We start from the raw sequence: 17,700 nt of genomic DNA, 5'->3' as shown, positions 1-17,700 counted from the left end.
AACATGCAGTATTTAAAGATAAATAGGTACTATCTAGCAAAAAGAACTTTGTTGCATCTGATAGGACCATTTTGCTCATGTGAATAAAGGTGACGGTGACAAGTTTTTCCCAAGGTAATCCCACCTTTGACGTTGTTCTGCACTCACTGAGAACAGAACAAATCCCATCAGATTTATGCTGCATTTTCCTTTTGTGCTTCTTTAGGACAACTTATTACAACGACCTTTATGTAAAACACCCATCCACTCTGCTCCCAGTTCAGCAGCACCAAGCTAGCAGAGCAACCACATTCTACATTTTGTATTCGCTAAGCAAAAGCCTGCGGAGTGAGCTCATTTCATTTGGAGACAACCCAAGGTAGAGATTTAAAAAGGGACAGAAAGGTTATGTTGCAACTTAGAACAAACCAAAAACCATTACTACATGAATTGATTCCTTGCTGCTCCCTTTCGTTTACCCTCTCTTACTTGTTGCCATACTTGAGTGACATGGCATAGAGTATTTTCCTGTTTCAGATAGAAAGAAAGCATTTTCTGTTGTGCTGAAAGAGCCCAGAAAGCTGCTCGTTTCCTGACACAGCACAGTATACAAACTCTGAAGAAAAGGGAAAAACAGCTCCAAGCTAAAGAATATAAATATTCTCAGACAACAGAGCAATTTCATTGTTTACACGACCCTCTGCTGCTTACAAAAAGGATATATGGCAAAACGAGATTATTTTGTTGTATGTCTGATAGTACTGTGCTGTGACATTGCACCTGGTAGCCTGTGGGTGCCAGGGAAGAATCAAAATAGCAGAGGTTAGCCAGCCTTATAAAATTGGCAAATTAAATGTTGCTTTGCCAGCTTCTAAGTATTTCAGTAATTTTCCAGAATATCCATCACATTTGACAAATCTACTCAAATATATTCTGGATTATTACAGAAGGAGTATTTACGATTTTCCTGTCTTCTATATGCTTTGACAAAAATGTTCTGAAAGGAAACAAAATTTCATTACAAACCAGCACAGAATATATTTGGGCACAGGAAAGACTAGAGTCCTTTTCAAAAAACTGAATGAAGATGTTAAACTGCTAAATAGGAAGGAAAAAAATCAGATTGGATTCTGAAGCACAGTTTCTGATAGTAGCAAAATGTGCAGATTATGGCTTTAAGGAAAAAACCTACAAGAATGAGGAAAATGAGAAGTGGCTCATCCCTTGAACTTGCTGTCATCCAGAGTTTCTAAATTCACTTCACAACTGGGGGTGAGGGGAAAAGAAGGAATGATAATTGGGAAGTCTAAAAAATTGCAGAAGGAACATCTGACGTGAACCGGCACTGACAGAAAGCAGCCTCTGCTATGGAGAAGCCCCAGATGAGGAGAAACATCATACATGCTTCCTGTTAGATCGAGATGTATAGAAGAACAGAGAGAAAAAAGATATATCCAGTCTGCTGAGTGGTGAGGGGCATGGACCTGTTCTTCATTACCCAGGGCTGGGTAGCTATTTTAGAGTTCGAACAGGGAAGCCAAACAGCAGAGCTGTGACCACAAGTCAGCCAAATCCCCACTCAGAGCCAAATGCTCCAGCATGGAACAGATTTTATTTTTACAGCTATGTTACATTTTCCTTTATTAAGCTGTCTTAGATTTATTTTTAAACTTTTTTTCTTGGACAGGCTAGTGCTTTGAAATCTCTCAGTAATTCTGAAAATAGATTTTTTTTTTTATTATTGATACAGTGGACATAAATTAGTGTATTAAAATGCATGTCAGTATGGCTGGAGCTTATTGGCCGAAAAACCAGCTGCTCCTGTTGAACCTAACATGTTGATACACGCTCGCTTTATAAGTGGCCATGGCAATTTTGGATGTTAATGCCCTTGTACCTGAGATGATCAGCCCAAAGCAGAGTCAGGAGAATGGAGTGTATCAATGGGCTTCAAGTCAAAGGCTGGCAGCCTTGCTCCAGCTCCCAGTGGGAGACGGGTTTTCCTGAGAGGATTGAAGTGAACCTACTTCCCTTTGCCTGGGGTGTGCAGAAGACAATACCACAGGTGGTGCAGGGGGCAGGAGCTCCTGGCAGGGTGGCAAGGGACCTCCTTAACTGGCCTATCTAGATTTACCTGTCAATACCTTATGCTAATTGACAGAGATTAAGGACTTGCTACAAGCAAGCATTTGGATGAGGCTTGAATTTCCCAAATGCTAACACAAAGTCAGAATGTGGAGGTGCTCAAAACTTTCCTAACACCAGATCTATCCACGTTGCACTTGTGCCTGTACCCTTGGGCCTCCTGCCAAGCATGGAGGTATGCACCCTGGCCCAAGCAATTCCAGCAGCGAGCTTTGGGGAAGGCTGCTGAAGGCAAAGCTGCCAAGGGATAGGGCAGTGGCATTGCAGCAGGACACCAGCTTCCCTCCGAAAATGGTGTATCTGCTGTCTGAAAGGGAAATGGGCTGAGAAATCGAGACAGTACGCTAATTCAATTCTTCCTCTCACATGTCGTGTGACTTAAATCTCCCCACCTACTACTGTTTTGCCAAGGTCCTGGGAACAGACACCAGCAATTCTAGCAACTCTGTACCATGGCAAATACTGTTCAGGCTTTTAGAGCTTTTATGGTTATGTTGAAAAGTCACTCTCCAAAGTGCTGTTTCAGATCCCATTGAGGAACAAAGATATGCATTAAATTACACTATTGAATCTTTTTCTGCAAAGGATGACAGAACTAGGATTTTGTACTCAACAGGAAGAGTACAGAACCTTGCAAACGTTTAGGAAAATAACAAGGAAAAAAAAAGAAAAAAGAAAAAGAACATAGTCATAACTAAATCCCATTTCCAAAGTTTCTTAAATACTAGCACCCTCATGCAGGTGCAGGTAAGCATGTTCATATTTTTTTGGCAGAAAATTTAGGCAAACCTAAATCATGCCAAACCACATGGATAACTTGTAACTGTACGTATAACAACAACAGTGTGTTACCCAAAGTTACCCATTTCAACTACTCTGTGATGAAAACGAAGTTTCTGAGGAAGATAAAGGTAAAACGTAAGGATGACTCATATAAAGAAAGCTTGAAAGCATGTCTTGTGTCCTTTAGTGAGACAAGTAAAGATCCCCATAACCTTAGGATCTTGTTTGACTTCATTTATCTATGCTTAGATAAATGTAAGTCATTAAATGCACAGCCACGTTACTTAATGTGGGTTAACAAAGTATGAAACCATCCAGTAAATTCATGATTCATAGCAGTACTTGTAAAAAACAGCACATATACATCCAACAGAAGTAAATTATATTTGAAAACCACAATATGGGTGGAGAAGTTTTTTAACATAAGCAGTTTACTTTTCAGACGTGCTGAGCAACTGCAACTGCTATAAAAACTGATGGAGCTCACATCAAAGTAATGTAGCAGTATCTGTCCAACTCATTTACTCTTATAAGTGCATTTACCATGAGGACACGTACGTTTCAACCTCAAAATATGTTCACAGTGAACTTTACATGTAACACTGAACAAACTGTCTCGTAATTTCTAGTGTATTTAAAGGATAACAAGAGCCAAGCAGCTTTACACTGCTAATATAAAGTGCCACTGAAGTATCTGAGATCAGAGTCAGACCAACTAACCTGGCTAACATTGACCCCGGTGAGGTGGGTACTGATGGCATTTGTTTGTGCACTGCCTTTGCCAGAGGTTAATGCCCTTCTTTTAATTAAAAAAACCCAACAACAACAACAACAAAAAACCCAAACAAAAATGCTTTTCCTTTGTTTTGCTCTTCCGGCCTTCTTTTCTTTTTTTCCTTTTCCTTTTCCTCTTCCCATCATTTCACTAAATTGGATTAGAAAGCAGACAAACAGTGAAAATGACAGGGCTAAGTAAGAAATAACCTTTGGTGGGGCTGCCAGTGAGACAGGGACATCCAACGGGGAGCAGTAAATGCTTCCACCTGGATGATGGTGATGATGAGCGGGTTAGTCTGTCTAGCTGTGTTTCATGCCCTGATGAACTCCACACGAGTCAGGCACGTTCAGGAAGGATGACTGCAGCATGACGCAGGGGCATAAGAGGGCTGTGAGGACAAGCAGGGGAACAGAAAGCCTCTTATGGAAGAAGGCTAACAGACACAGGTCTGGTTAGTGTGTAGCAAACAAAAAACAGGAGGAAAGAGGATGGTTCTTCATTAATGTATCGGGAATGAAAACCAGGAAAATGGTCATTTAAGCTATAGGATAAGAGTTGCTTAAAAACAAGTGGGTATAAAATTCCCATTAGTCAATTCAGGCTAGAAATCAAGCAGAGGTTTCTAAAGAGAAAAAAGGAAGCGAGGCTCTGTAGAGCCCCTCAGTAGTTACTCTGGTTACAGCAGCCAGCCAAGTGTTCAGCCTAACCAGGCACAATGGTCCCCATCTCAGGCTGCCCCTCTTATCTTCTGTCTGTGCCCCCATGCACATCCCCATTGCAGGAGCTCGCAGCCAGGCATGGCCTGCCACATGGGGAAGAGGGCCAAGAGCAGCGCTGAGGCATTCAGTTCGGGAACGTCAACTGAGGGATAAAATTTCCACTGACTGTGGAACTTGTGCGTGGGAAAAATGGTAAGGAGCTAGAGGCGGAGTATGACACCAAAAGGGAAAGGCTGGTGTGCGGGAGATGTAGCAGGCTTTGTTCTGATGTCCTAATCAAGGCTTAGCCATGAGTTGTTAAGCAGATATGATTTGATGTTAGACTGTTCAGACATTGGGGATAATCAGGCCAGCCAAGTTCAGGCTTTGAACATGTGAAGGAGGTGGCCACGTGAAGAAAAAAGTTGCAGTGCAACCTCATCAGTGTTTCAATTTATTTTCTCTGAAGCATTTGCAAATGAGAATTTTCCTGGGGTTCAAGAACCTTTGGCCAGGCTGGCATGGCAATGACCAACAGTAAGCATTTTAACCCGGACCAGCATCACCAGCTCTCTAAACGTAAGAATAATTAATTTGGTTTTGTACTTCAAGCTCAGTAAAAGTACAAAACCTCAGAGGCCATCCACACTTGAAAGCTCCTTTGGATTAAGGCAGTGTAGGAATTTACACCCCTGGGCTCTGCTTGAATGCTTAAAGTACAGTTGACTTTTACTCCAATTAAGACAGTTTTTTGTGACTTGACTTAATACATTTTCAAAGAGGGGAGTGTCCACACATGGAGTTACTTTGCAATAACTTACTACCCACGTAGGCAAGCCCTAGCAGCTAGCACTGGAAGTATTTTCAGTGCTCAAGCACAGAGCCTATGAGCACTTACTCACATACTCGGTTTCATGCAGATGAATGCATCTGTCAGGTTTCGTAGGGTTGCTCGTGCACATGCCAAAATATTTACAGGATTGGGGCCCTGCTTTGTAGAAAGAGATGTGTGCTGTGCCCCAGAGTACCACGTTAAAGAAAAACATGAGTCCCTGGATGGAATGCTAGTGTATCCCATCATCTCTCCCATCTCTCTGATACCATTCCAGTTGGCTCTCTCACACTCCTAGATAATTCACACATGTTCACTCATACACAAACCCTACGGCACCCCTTCCCCCCATGAACAAAGTCAGCCAGCTGTTACAAAATTCAGACATTTCATTAACACAGTTTACTGGCGGATACTGCCAAGCAAAATAGAGACAATTAATAATAATCAGGACTGAAGGGTCTGAGGCAGCTTATGAGTAAAAGATCGTATTAGTTGTTTAAAAAGGACAAACTCGCTCCTGCCTGGAGTGATAGGGAACAAAGGGTGGTGATGTATAACTGGAGAGGAAAGAGACTCTCTCCGTGGCTTTTGTAGATTACTGTGTGAATGACAGGAGCGGCAGGAGCAAATACCTCTTTTCATTTGCTCAGCCTGCTGGAGAAGAATAGCAGTGCTTGCCAATGAAGCTGCAGCTGTGCTCCAGCTCCGTTTAATCACTGTGTATGACTGAGGGTTAATTAGCTGCCATTCTTACTGCTATTTGCTGTTCTAATGAAGATTTGCATAAATGTAAGACTAGGGGGTAACCGATACTTGATTTTTCCCTTCAGAGAGGCTGGGGGTGGAAAACTTGCCCATCCCACATGTTTATGTTTGTGGGTGATTCAGTGTTGCCTTTCCATTTGACCTGATCTGCTTCTGGCTGATGAATGGTGAACAAAGAGTCCAAAGTTGCTTATCAAATCGAGACCCCTGTTGGGTTTCTGCCTTTAGAAAGGGGCAGACTAGCTACATGAAGAGAGGACCAAGGGACTAGAAAACTACATCCAGCTGAAAGAGAGGAAAATACATATATGCATGTTTCTGTATTTATACATGTACATATATATGTGATATATTTCGGTGATCAATATCTCAGTGATATATGTATCAGTGATCTCTCTATCTACCTATCTATACATTCATCCATCATGTTCAATCTGGATGGCAAGGAACCAATCATTTGTTAATGATAAAATGTCACAAAATAATAATAGGACAGGCAGTGCAACCAGAACAAACTAGTGTATTAGGCAATACGCTGAAAAGTAAGAACTTGTAAGCTTTTGCAAGCCTTCTGTTGTACATCATTAACATTCGAAGTTCACTTTTTAATACAAAAAAAGAAAGTAACATGAAACAGGTAATCTCAAAGGAAGGCAAAAATTACTCAGCAGTTCACAGCACCTGCCATCAGCACCTCATGAGAGGAGAATTCACAATACAAAATAAGAAGCTGCATATATCCCCCCAAAATTATAGGAAAATTTTAACATGAAGCAGTAACAAAATCCAAAACTACTTTGTAATTAAAGAGAACTTTTGAAAATGAAATGTCATAAAATTGTTTTAATTACTATGATCATGACAGTGCTTACAGCTACTAACTGAAAGAAACTGAAGGGAAGAATAACCTCCCATTTTTGATATAACTTGTTGCATACTGTTTTCAGTGTTCCTCATACACACTTGGTCAGCTAAAACTGCTGCTTGACAGCATCTGTCTAAAATAGTCTAAAGGAAAGAAAAAGATCAAGAGGGCAGAAGTAGTAAATTTCTAGGTTTCAGATCACTACTGGAAAGTGGTCAGCTTTCAAGTTGACTGTAACCCTCCAAAGAAAGGTGACCACAAATGAGCAGATACTTATTTGCCAGTTTCTCAATCCCAACACAGCTCTGCAGTGTCTCCAGCTCTTTACCTGGTTTCTAAGACACATGAGCAAACAGCCATTTGCTTTTCTTTACACTTCTGCCAGCAATTCACCTATGGGCACCTCTGCATATTTTGGGGTAGACACTAGCAGAAGAGACATAAGCAGAGAGCATCCAGTGCACTTGAAATAAATGTGCCTGAAACGGTAACACCGGACTCCTCTGCTGCTCCAGCTCTTAGCTGCAAGGAAGGCCACAGGTTTTAACGCTATATACAGTAACACACCCACATGAAAATAAAAACAGTCAATTGCATTTTTGCCCACCTTATTTTAAACTTTGAAATAATTCAGTCCTTTTGACTCAGCCCCTGATTACACAAGAATCTCACATTCTGCCCTTTGTAAAGCAGTTTTTAGCCCTTTGGTTGGGGAGAAAAGTTTAAAAACAGGAAATCTAGAAGTTTAAAAACTAGATGGCAAATTAAAAAAAAAAAATTGAAGTGTACAATGAAAAACAAACCAGGAACGTGTTTTACAACCTCTGTTTTTTACAACATCTACCACCTCACAATATGTAAATAGATCAACTAATTTTTCTTTAATGATTCTTTAATAATTTCTATATACTACAGTTTTCCAAGGCTACAGTCAGAATCATTCATTGGTAAACAGGGTAAGAGAAAGTGGAAATTACAGATGTAGTGAGTGGTCAATGGCAGAAAACAAATCTAAAAGAGCTGAGGGAAGAGGTTAAGTGCTGTGCTATTTAATAAGAATGACAGCTTGCTTTGAATACTCATACTGGCCATCCAGGATATTGAATAAACCTCATTTAAATTAATTTTCATTATTTGTAGAGTCTGTGTAAGACGTCTATCATTATCAGTACTTTTAATATTCTTTTCAGAGACCATATTATCAGCATATTTAAATGAAAGCTTTCCTTTTCAATATTTATTAACTCATTAATATTTCTTGGTACTAATATCCTGGTTGTAATATACAAATTAGTGCCTACTACAAGGTAGTTTCTACTGATTAAACTTTTTGAATTAAAAGATTTTTATTCTGAAGTACTAAAAATGCACTTGAGGTCCTGAAATTGTGCTTGCTTTCTATCCTATGTCTAAATTTAATTGAATGGCATTTAAAATTTATGGTTTTGTCTTTTTTTAGCAGGTAGCAGTAAAACAGCGCACTGACCACGTCCTCATAGCTGGCCAAGTATGAACTGTGAATGAATGCGAATGTGAAAGTTAAATCGTCTTACCAGGGTTGCAGTCTGTGAGGAGGGAGCAGATGGAGAGGAGAACTTTAGAAATGGTTAATGCTGGACTCCAGTTGTCTTTTAAAATGTCCAGGCAGATGACACCTTGGCTGTTAATATTACAGTGGTAGATTCTTGTCCGAAACGTTACCTAGAAAAGACAGCAAGTCTAAGTACAATGGTTTTCAAGCCAATAATTACACAATTATTAAGCAATTAAAAATTATATTAACTTTCTGCATTCCTGGTTGAAATGTCAGTACTCTACTCCTGTCAGTTAAAGACTGGGCAAGATAGGGATGTTCATAAGAAAATAAAGAAAATGAAAGTCTGCCTCTTCCACCTGTGGCCAGCAGGGTGAAAATGGGACATGTTTCCCGAGATTCCTCTTGTCTTGGTCTCATCAACATCATTATTTTTGTATGGAGCCAAAAAAAAGCTATTGCAGCCCCTGATCTGGCCAAAGCTCATCACTCAGGCCCACAGCTACTGCACACTATGAAGGGAGGCAGAAGAAGATAGATTTTTCTGCTGTTTTCATCTGTTCATCTTTTGACCCAATAGATTAAACAGGAAAAAAAGTGTGGAGGCACCACATCAGTGACTCCTGGAAAAAGTGAAATAAAATATCATTGAGAAATGCTGCTCAAATAAAATGCTTTTATTTCAAAATTTTAAGTTACAGTTGAATCAGTAGAATTGCTTACAAACACCTTTGGGTTTTTTTTTGTGGTTGATTTTGAGGATTTCTGTATCCATTTTATATGGTCTCCCAGGTGATCCTACGTGTATCAAATCAAGGAAGAGATGAGTTATTTAGCCTAGAATGATGGGCTTCTGCTTCAGGTTGAAGATCTAGGCCTTTTATTTTAAAAGAAGTTCACCTATGAAAGTCCATTTTGTAGTTCAGAATGAATACTGGGGCTACTGGATAGGAAGGAACAATATAAAACCCGCACATCTTGGGGGACTTCAAGGACTAATTTCTCCATCAGTTCTACCCAAATAACAAGTCAAACCAGACGGTTTTAGTGACACGTTCATAACATTTAAAATTAAGATGGACAATTTCAGTGGTCTACCTCATCAGCAATAACCCTGCCACAGAGGGGCTGATCAGGCAGAAGACAACAGCAGTCATAGCACACCCCAATTTAGGAAAGCTGTGCTCTTCACTGCAACTGGACAGTAATAACTGAGAGTGCTCATGTACCTGTCCCTGCTCTGCCACACACATAAACATGCTTCTGGAGAGTAATGGAACTGATGATAGGCATGGTCCTGTTTGGATTTTATTCAGTATCAGAAATCTCAGTGATTTCAGTGGGACTGAGATTAGGCCATTTAAGCAGAAGACAGGATACAAGTGAAATAACACAGTACCTGGTTTACTTCTATGTAAAAAAATCCTTCTCTAACAAACACACTGAAAAATTCCTCCCCTTTGGATTAAATTGAGCAGCTTTGACAAAATAACGGAAAGAAAAGGTAGAAGATTTCTGGTATTAAAACACTACATTCAACAAGAAATACTTTTTTCGTAAATACATTTCCACTTAAATCTGGGAAAACACTTTAGGAGCCCACGGTCACACACCGGTGAGTTTTGTAACAAAGATCCCAACAAAGCAAGTTCATATTTTTTTTAAATGCACCCATGTCTAAATGTATTGACAATTAATAGGATAATTTAATCGTTTGCCACTCCATACCCTACATATTTGTAGGTTCTTTCCTTTTCTCCCCCTACAGTTGTGGTTTCACTTATTGTTTTCCAGCCTAAGTGCTTAACTTCCGGGACTTTTATGAGAACTTACAATATTTCTGGCACAATGAGATCAAATCCATCCAAACGCTATAGCCAGCTGATCTATTTTTTTCCGCTCAATAGGAGTCCAAGCACATTCAGCACTTGGAGTGAAGGAAGTCTTCTGCAAGATCAATAAAATAGTATATGTGGTGTAGTAAATGTCTACAAAGGGAAGCTATTTTGAACAAGGGAGGTTACAAATACACAGAAGCAGTAAACCACCTTGCACAAACTGCATGTCAAAAGTGTTTACGAAGGGAGCTGGTGTGGAGGAGCATCCTGTGAACTGTAGATCAGTGCTCATTACGTCCCCAGACAGATTAACTCCTGGCACTCTTATACTTGAGACATAAGTGAATCAGGGAGTGCTTCCTAGCAGGATGTCCTATGACTGTGGCAAACCCTTTAGCACCTGTTTAATTTTAAGTATTAAATGCTTACTACTCACTACATTGTTGGAATAAAGTTTTTGCTTAATTCTTTTTCCTGAACAAAGGTGCTTTCCTGTGTTTCCATGATGAAAAATTCATGGACTCTTATTCAGTGGTATCTGAAGCAATAAGAGATATGTGGTCTCACCAAATGCAGGCGAAACACACCGAATCCATTGCACAGATTAAATTATATCCTCTAAATTATTTATAGACAGGTCACTCTGAGCTTGTAACCTGCTTGAGAGGAGGCCATCAATTTGAGCCTGTATTTTAACATGTAACTCTTTTGTCATCAGCTGAGAGGACAGACACATTGCCACATGTTCCCCTGCCTCAGTTGCTTTTGAAGCATTGAAGCAAGGACAGTGGGAATTTGGCAGGGTTCAGATAGCTGCTGGGATGAATGGAGGTAGTTCATATCTTCCATAAACTTCTCAACACTCTTAGGCTATCTGGTGGATAAACGTAGATGGGACTACACCTGTTTGTAGTTGGAAGGCTATTTTTAGCAAATAATTAATCCTGAAATGTAGTATTTTTTGACTCTGAGCACATCTTAAACCCGTGACACTGAGGAAGGTGCCCACTCACAAGATAAGGCTTGCTGTCTATCACTGACAAATATGTCACCAACTCAACAAACATGCCAGTGCACTTTAATTACACAGAGACATTTTAATGACAAAAAAATCAGTTTTCAGAATCTCAAAAGAATCTATATTAATGTCAGCCTTACACACTGGGAACTGTGGACTGATGGTGGCAGGTAATGGTGTTTTTATCCCAAAGCAGCATAGAGTACAACTGGGATGACACATTGCTTTTCTCATCCAGGTATTGCCTCAAATTGCAGCTAATGTGGGAAATGCTGACATGTAACTTTCTGGATGTTACCTTATCCACATTTTAAAGTTATGCAGGGTTGTTCCTATTATATATGTGGAGAGAAACCAAGTGATAACACCATTCCAGGGGAACTACATTTTCTTTATTATGGTCATATTTTTATGCCACTTAAATAGTTCCTATAAATGGTGCACTCTAATTCTATTTATCCACTAATGAAAGCACCTAAACAATTCCATGAAGGGGCTCAAGGGAGTGTGCGGGTGTATAGAAGTAGTTATCCTCAGAAAATTGAATGGTAGAGGAGTAATTTATCTTTTTTTTTGGACGATAAGTGTCCCCTATGGATTTAGTCTATTTGATCCTGCAGTTTTAAGAAGGTATCTCATTTTTGTTAAACAAAAGTGCAGGCCAGAAAAAATGTGAATTACAGGAAATAGGGAAAAACAGGACTATCTTCTGAAAACTGTAAGAGTACTACAAACAAGCTTTTGAAATGTAATGATAAGGAACTTATATTCAATCGGTTTTGGAAGTAAACAATAATAAATTCATCTGTTTATCTACTGCTGAATGCCAAACCCTTCTGAATACTGTAAAACAGAACTAAACACATAAAAAACACCCATTATATAGTCTCTAAGAAGAAAATAAGGTTATCTATTCAAAAGGGAAGAAAAAATTATTAGAGAGAAAAGAAGTACATGTAAAGCTATGGCTGGCTGTTCATTGATTAAGTTTTAGGACTGAAAAAAGACTGTTCATAAAACCTGGGAAGGATGAATTAAGATGGATTTCAGTTGAGTGATTTGAGGCAATTGGTTGTAGGCAAGATAAGTCACTCCTGGATCTTAGAGTAATTTTGAACACCAGTCTTCCAGCATGATGTAGTCCTAAAATCACTCACTACTTCTCTTCTGCACCGAAAGTTCCTATGCTAGGTCTAAACCTAAGCAGCCACTTCAGCATTGGCATCCACATGTGTGACTTGCTTAAGCTTCGCTGTTAGATTCAGAGACAGGCATGTAAAGGCACTGCAGTTCTGAAAGGGCTGGTCACACAAACACATCTCATGCACTTTCAGACTCCACTGAATTCAGCTGTAATTCTCTTCAAAAACATATCAGGAGGAAGAAATGATTCTTCAGTTTTGCATATAAGCACACAAGGGGTTACAGCGTGCGCTTGGGAACTGCTTTCTTCAGCCTGTTTGGGTTCAAACCACCACCTCCTGTTCCTCATTCCTCCCACTGAAGCCTGGTGACTGTGCAAGGAGAGATGAAAGATTCCCAGAGTCAAGAGGAGAATAAACAAAAACAACTCCCTTTTGCTTGGCCAACACTGGAAGCAGGGCTGAGATCCCAGGGCTCTCATTCCTGCAGTTTTGGAAAGTTCCATTCAAGGTCTTTCATTTCTTACAAGGGTGCAATCCTGCATTCCTGCCTGAGATGAAACTTCTGTCTTCCTCTAATATTCCCCAGGAGTTCTGTTTTAATAAAACTGCGGTGGCACTACCTGAAGTGGAAGAAGTTGTACTGCATACAGAAAAGGTTATATATATATTAAAAAATACGATGCCATTTATGATTATGTTCATGGAGCTCAGGAGGGAGTAAGTAGTTCCCATCTCAGTTTGTCAGACTTTATGAGCAATAGATTTGTCTGCTCAAATAGAGAGACTAATAAAAACAAGATCAGGCCTACGCTTTTTAGTCATATTAGAAAAATACTCTAAAACAACCTAAATGAAAAATATCTATACCTCTGAGTGAGACAATGTTCATGCAATAACCTTTACATCAATTAACATCCTTAAATTTCTTACAGAGTGCACTTCATTTTGTCTATACCCAGCACTAAGGCTGCCTTTCTAAGACAGGGTGCTCCATCTCTGGTTTGTAACTACTGATTTGTAGCATGCACACGAACAATTGTTGAGATACTTAATGGATTATCACACAAAGTACATAACAAATGACTGACCACATGATGCTCACTATTAAAGAGCATGACTTAAATATACACCAAGAAGTGATCTTCAGCCAGCTCTTAAAAAACATGCTCACATCTAATTTTCGATGGAAAGTAGCTATAGTTTATTTTATTGAAGGAAAATATATGTCATCTGCATTAACAGGAAATAATAAACTGTAATTACTTTTGCTTGACCTACAGAAAAGTCTGATATGGAAACTACTCTAGGTTTCTGTGGCAAGACGCACCATGCAAGATATAGTTAGCCAAAAGTGATAGCAATTTAAAAGGGATAGAATAGCATCCACATGATTTAACCTTTAATATCACTGAAAATGAAACAGTATGCAATTTGAGAAATTATTAATTAGATTCATGGAAATTATGAAGCTGAGTAACTACTCACACTGTCTCATTGAACAGACTGTTGCAGGGGAAAAAAAAAATGACTAAGCACAGCAATACTAAACATGTACATTATATAACCGCACCCATTTGTGCACTGATTTAATAGCAGAAAAAGTAAAAAGGGGACCTTGATAATCTTTGACATGCCCGAGAGGCAAATAAAAAATTATCCTAAACTGTACAAAGTTTTCGGTAAATAAAGGAAGAGCAGGAGAGAAAAACGGAAATGGATTATTGTTCGGGTTAGGGATATTCAGAACAGAAACAATATTGTAAAATGCAAAGCATCAAAAGCTTTCTCTGACAAAGTCAATATGAGTTTTTATAAAATGATTTTAATTTAATCAGCATAATCTTTCTTACAATTAGTAATTCCACATGGCAAGTCAGGAAGAGAGCCCTTTTATAGAGAGTAAATTTTTTTAAGATTTACCGGCCATTCAACTTTTATAAATCTCACATCTGTATATGTATCTGTGGGTGCATAAAAGAGGACAAGAAAGAACATTGATATATGACATGTTTTTAGATCACAAGGATTTCATGCAGTAGTAAAACATGCGTGATACGGCAGAATCACATAGTGTCTGAAACATCCAATAGACATCACAAGTCCTCTTTTGAAAAGATATTTGACAAGCAGTATGCCGTCCACTGCTGTGAGGCAGAAGAAATTCCCCCTAAGATGCTTCTACAGGTCCTTTTGAGGAGCTTCGTGTACTGGCTATTTATAAGAAATAGGAAGAAATGATGAACCATCTAAGTTTTGTAGAGGAAAACCAGGAAGAGTTTAGTTGGATAAAGCCAATTTCATTGAGACTAAATAAATCAATACAAACTACTGATATAAATTAGTATATTAAAAACAGAGTGAAAAAGAAGGCTATTCATTGGAAGAAATGACAATCCAATTTGGCAAATACTAGAATAATTACCAGAAAACTGAATTCAAAGGAAATGTCAGAGATTTACACAGTATTGTCCTATCAAATGTGACTTTTGCATTTATTTGCAATAAAATGTAGTTATTGATCCTTTCCTCAGCCTGACGTATATCTGCTTGTATCTCCATTCTCCACTTTACATCTCTGTGATTCTGCCATGTGGAGAGACATTAAAGTTTCTTCAGGAGCTGCCTGGGTTAGTCCTGTCCTGAGCCCTGTACTGCTGCATACTGCCCTGTAGGTTCAGCTTTATGTGAAGATATGGGACCTGTGGAACAAACTGAGTTTCACTGCAGGTGGTGCAAGCGTGGGAACTGCACGCTGTAGTTTGCATGCCTGGGAAAAGCCGCTCTGAGAAGAGAAGGACTTGGGCTGATACCGCTAGCTCTGACAGCGGTGGGTTGTCCATTTCTCCCTCTCAAAGACTCCCATGCATCGGATTTCTGCCTGCAGCCACCCAAGTCTTCGCTCGCTGGCAAAGCCTGCCAACTCCATTTATTGTCATGGATGAAGGATCCACGGGCTGCTCTCAGCAAGAAGATGTAAATAGCAAGGCTGGACGAAGAACAAGCGAGCGCAGAGGCACGGCAAAGGGGCTGGGGGAGGTAGTGGTGTGGGAACGCACCAGGCGACGGACCCCCAGATGATGAGGAGGAGGAGGGTGGGGAGAGCAGGAGGCAGCTGAGAAAAGCTGTGAGCAGCACAGCACAGGACTGAGAGCTAATGTGATATGACAGAGGCTATGAGAGAAGTATGATGAGGCAAAGGAACGTAAGAGATAACAGTGACAGGAGACCATCGCATCTGAAGGCTGGTCATATGACGGCAACATTGGGGCGGGGGGGGGACACACACGAGAGAAGATAGATTGAAGCCCTGCCTGCACCAGGGTTGCAGAGATGGTAAATAGCGATGATCAAATAGGCTGGACTTAAGGTTATTCCAAGTTTGAAAGCTTCACCTGTAAATTGTGATAATAGTGATATACGTAACTTAAAGTGTGGGTCTGCCTTGTAAGGTTCATTTTAGCAATTTATGTTAGAAATATCAAGGAATGCTTATTTTTTCACATCTACTCTTGTAAGCACTGTTTTTCTATTACAATATAGATAAAAGTGTCCTTAACATATAAAATAAGTATGAAAAGTAGAGTAGAAGTCAAGAATAAACACAACTGCCCCTCATACATGAGGCTGAATTTATGAAATAGGTAGAAAGTTTGGACCACAGAAGGTTCCACATAATGGTATTTAGTGCACAGAGATTCGTGTTCTATGACAATTGCATATAAATATGGAAGGGATGCTTGATATTGCCATTAAGACCAGATTCTACAGACACAATGCATTATATTTACAAAGGAAAGAGACCCTCCTTGCAGTCAAGCAGTCGATTTAAAACAGCTAAGCTTTCAAATGCTGAGAACAATTTTTCAGTCAGTCGATAGACATATGAGATTTACAAGGAGGAAATGGAGTTTTCTGTTATTTTAATTTTGATTTAGAGGTGATTTAGCATATTGCAGCTTTCAAGTCCTGTGAACCATTTTTCAGTCAGCTGAGATTAAAGTCCCCAGCAAGATTAATTGTAGAGTTGGGATTAAGAGATTTTATAAATCACTCAAATTCAAAAATAAAGCTAACAGAGTACTAGGATAATGATAGATATATCCATATTGTATCAGCTACAGCTAAATTGAATTGACACTGTAATAGACTGAACGCAATCAAATATGAGAGTAGAAGTTATTAATGAAGATTATTCTTGATGAAAATGCAGACATCACTGCAGTGACAATTCCTGGGGGAAGACTTCTCTTGAAGAGCATTCATTTTTCTACAAACACCTGTATGAAAGACCCTGGTATGGCTCCCTGATTTGTCAAGGCTTCCTGCTCCGGAGGGACAGTATGCAGGATAATGAAATTAACGCCCTTTCTCCAATAACTATAGTGTACATAAAGATGCAGTGTTAATTTGTTGTGATGGTCAAACTTTAAAAGGTTCTCAGATCAAAAGTTTGCATAGTTGGGAAATTCATTGATTTCCTATGTGGACTGAGGACAGAAATTGAGCTGAAATTCTTTCTGTCAGATCAGGCTGATTAAAAAATGTGATACCCCCTATTCATACACATGTGTGTACATATATCTAACACACACATACGTACACCTGCAGATACACCCCCTGCCCTCCCCCCCCCCCCCCAAGACATCTACCTGTGCGTAGCGACATATCCCATTCAATACCCCAAAGAAAGAGACAGAGCAAGAGAGCGAGCTTTCCTTTCTAAAGCCAAGGGGAGAACTGTCTGAATCCATTAAGGATGAAAGGAAGACAGTTAGCAGGAAAAAGAAATCTCAAAGGTATTTCTAAAAAGGGTTGAGGTATCTTTAAGGCACTGGAGAAGGTTATTTCCTTGGCAGACCATTTAAGTATTTTTATTTTTTTCTTGGCTGCTCTAAACAGGGCACAGCTTTCTCTGTTCTTCAGCCCACCACACTACAAGGGAGATGCTGTATTTTGGGGATGAAGCGAAACCTCACCTTGTGATCATGACCGAAGCCCCATCAGTACCCGGCCTTTAGCAGAAGGTGAGATCACGTCCACGTCTATGCCTCGCTTTGTCTGTTCCACACCTTCCTCCTGCCTGGCAGCTCATAAAACCAATGTGACACTTAGGATGCAGCTGAAAAGAGAACAGCGATTCTGCAGACTGCCCGCTTTCTTGCTGACTCAGCCAACTGGGTGCTCAGCTAATTTCTGCAGTGCTACAGAAGCTTCCTCGCAGTGGAGGCGAGGAAATACTTTTAATTGATTAGAGCCTCCCAGAAAGCCAAAGCTAATTTGTCAGTTCTCAGATGAGCTGTTCTAAAAATCGTGTTTG

General features: G+C 39.7%; 1 protein-coding gene across 2 annotated transcripts in view; it reads right to left on the bottom strand.

Annotated features, from left to right (window-relative positions):
• The window catches only part of LOC104354111 (ubiquitin-conjugating enzyme E2 E2), a 210,070-nt gene that overhangs the window by 15,213 nt on the left and 177,157 nt on the right, over window positions 1-17,700 (bottom strand). For both annotated transcript variants that reach the window (XM_086467885.1, XM_086467886.1), the window contains one exon: window positions 8,402-8,549. In XM_086467885.1, coding sequence (XP_086324011.1) covers window positions 8,402-8,549 — 148 coding nt within the window. The remainder of the gene's footprint in view (window positions 1-8,401; window positions 8,550-17,700) is intronic.

Source organism: Leptosomus discolor, chromosome 7 (genome assembly GCF_034619465.1).
Source record: "Leptosomus discolor isolate bLepDis1 chromosome 7, bLepDis1.hap2, whole genome shotgun sequence".
In the NCBI taxonomy this organism is placed as follows: Eukaryota; Metazoa; Chordata; class Aves; order Leptosomiformes; family Leptosomidae; genus Leptosomus; species Leptosomus discolor.
This window is presented reverse-complemented; position numbering and strand designations above follow the sequence as displayed.